This window comes from Cyprinodon variegatus, unplaced genomic scaffold, assembly GCF_000732505.1.
Source record: "Cyprinodon variegatus isolate N-32 unplaced genomic scaffold, C_variegatus-1.0 Scaffold1600, whole genome shotgun sequence".
NCBI lineage: Eukaryota > Metazoa > Chordata > Actinopteri > Cyprinodontiformes > Cyprinodontidae > Cyprinodon > Cyprinodon variegatus.
The window spans coordinates 13183-14672 of NW_015152053.1; the positions used below are offsets into that span (position 1 = coordinate 13183).

A 1490-nucleotide genomic window follows, 5' to 3' on the forward strand; every position below is an offset into this window, starting at 1 on the left:
GGTTTAGAGGGAATGGTTCCCCCAGTCAAACCAGAGCAGAGGGATTAGTCCAACCAGTTCAGAGGGACAGATTCCCCCAGTCAAACCAGTACAGAGGGACCAGTCCCCCCGGTCCAACCAGTTCAGAAGGACTGATTCCCCCAGTCAAACCAGTTCAGAGGGACCGTTTCACCCAGTCCAACCAGTTTAGATGGATTGGTTCCCCCTGGGAATCTTTAGGTCTCCCTGGACCTGATCCAGGTTCCAGTTCCAGGAAATCTGAATCCATTCCGGTTCTGGTTGATGGTCGATGCAGAGCAGCTGCAGGTTCTGCTGACAGGCCTCACTGGGCCGACCCACAGAGTCCAAAGATCTCAGGTAGGAAGCAATAAGGAGAACCTGGAGGTTCTTCCTGAAACCTTCCCGACTAGGTTCCACCTGGAGGTTCTTTAAGAACCACCACCTGCTTGGCTGACGTCCAGAGGACCAGAACCGGCCCGACAGACAGAGGAACAGACAGAGGAAGTCAGTCTTAGGTCTGGTTGGACATAAGAACTAAACCCAACCAGCAGGACGTTGCTGTGGTCTAAAGTTCTTTCCCTTCTGGAGCTGCTGTGGAGGTAGAACCTGGTTCAGATCCGGTCCAATAAGGCAAACTGCTTCCAGAAAGGCCCGTGTGGCTCATTAGCAAGACCCCTGCAACAGAGGCAGAAGCGGCCAATCACCTCTCCTCCTCGCCCTCCAGCAGCTTCCTGTAGGCGTTGATCTCCATGTCCAGAGCCAGCTTGATGTCCAGCAGCTCCTGGTAGTCGTCCAGCTGCTGCTGCATCCGGGCTCGGATCGCCGCCATCTCCCGCTCCTTGTCCTCCAGGCGGCGCCGCATCATGTCTCGCTCCCGGGCCAGAGCCTCTTCCAGCTCCCGTACTCGGGCCTCGCTGGACGACAGCTGTGGAGACGAGCAGAATCAGAACCTGGGCCGGTTTGAGGGACAGACGGCAGCAGGCGGCACCGGTACCTGCTTCTGCAGCTGGGTCAGCTGGGTGGTCATGCCCTCCATACGGACGCGGGTCTGCTGCAGCTCCTCATGGGTGGCGCCGACCATGTGGCTGTTTCTCTCCGCTGACTGACGGGCATTTTCCAGCTGAGAAATGGAGACAGAGGAATCAGAACCAGACTGGGTTCAGTTCTACGGGTCTCCAGATTCTCAACAGTTCCACTTAAAATAACAATAAGACCAACATTGAACAAACATTCATGATCCTGCAGATTCATTCAATCAAAGATTTGATCTCTGCTTTTGTTAATCAGTTCTGCAGCTTCCGGGTTCCTGTCAGACTTCCTATTATGTTCTAAAGCCTCCGTCACACCTTGATGATTTGGCAGTTTAAAGCCTGCCAGAGAAAAATAATAAATAAAAAGAAAAGGGAAAAGAAAGAAGAAAGGTTTCTGGTGTCAGCAGACTGAGCGTCATGTCTGCTAGGAAGTGTGTTGGTGGTGGGCGTGAACGCAGG

At 53.7% G+C, this 1490-nt stretch overlaps 1 protein-coding gene across 2 annotated transcripts in view; it reads right to left on the reverse strand.

Moving 5' to 3' along the window:
- The window catches only part of lmna (lamin A/C), a 36363-nt gene that overhangs the window by 5354 nt on the left and 29519 nt on the right, over positions 1-1490 (reverse strand). For both annotated transcript variants that reach the window (XM_015403956.1, XM_015403957.1), the window contains 2 exons: positions 995-1120; positions 705-925 (listed from right to left, as the gene is read on the reverse strand). In XM_015403956.1, coding sequence (XP_015259442.1) covers positions 705-925; positions 995-1120 — 347 coding nt within the window. The remainder of the gene's footprint in view (positions 1-704; positions 926-994; positions 1121-1490) is intronic.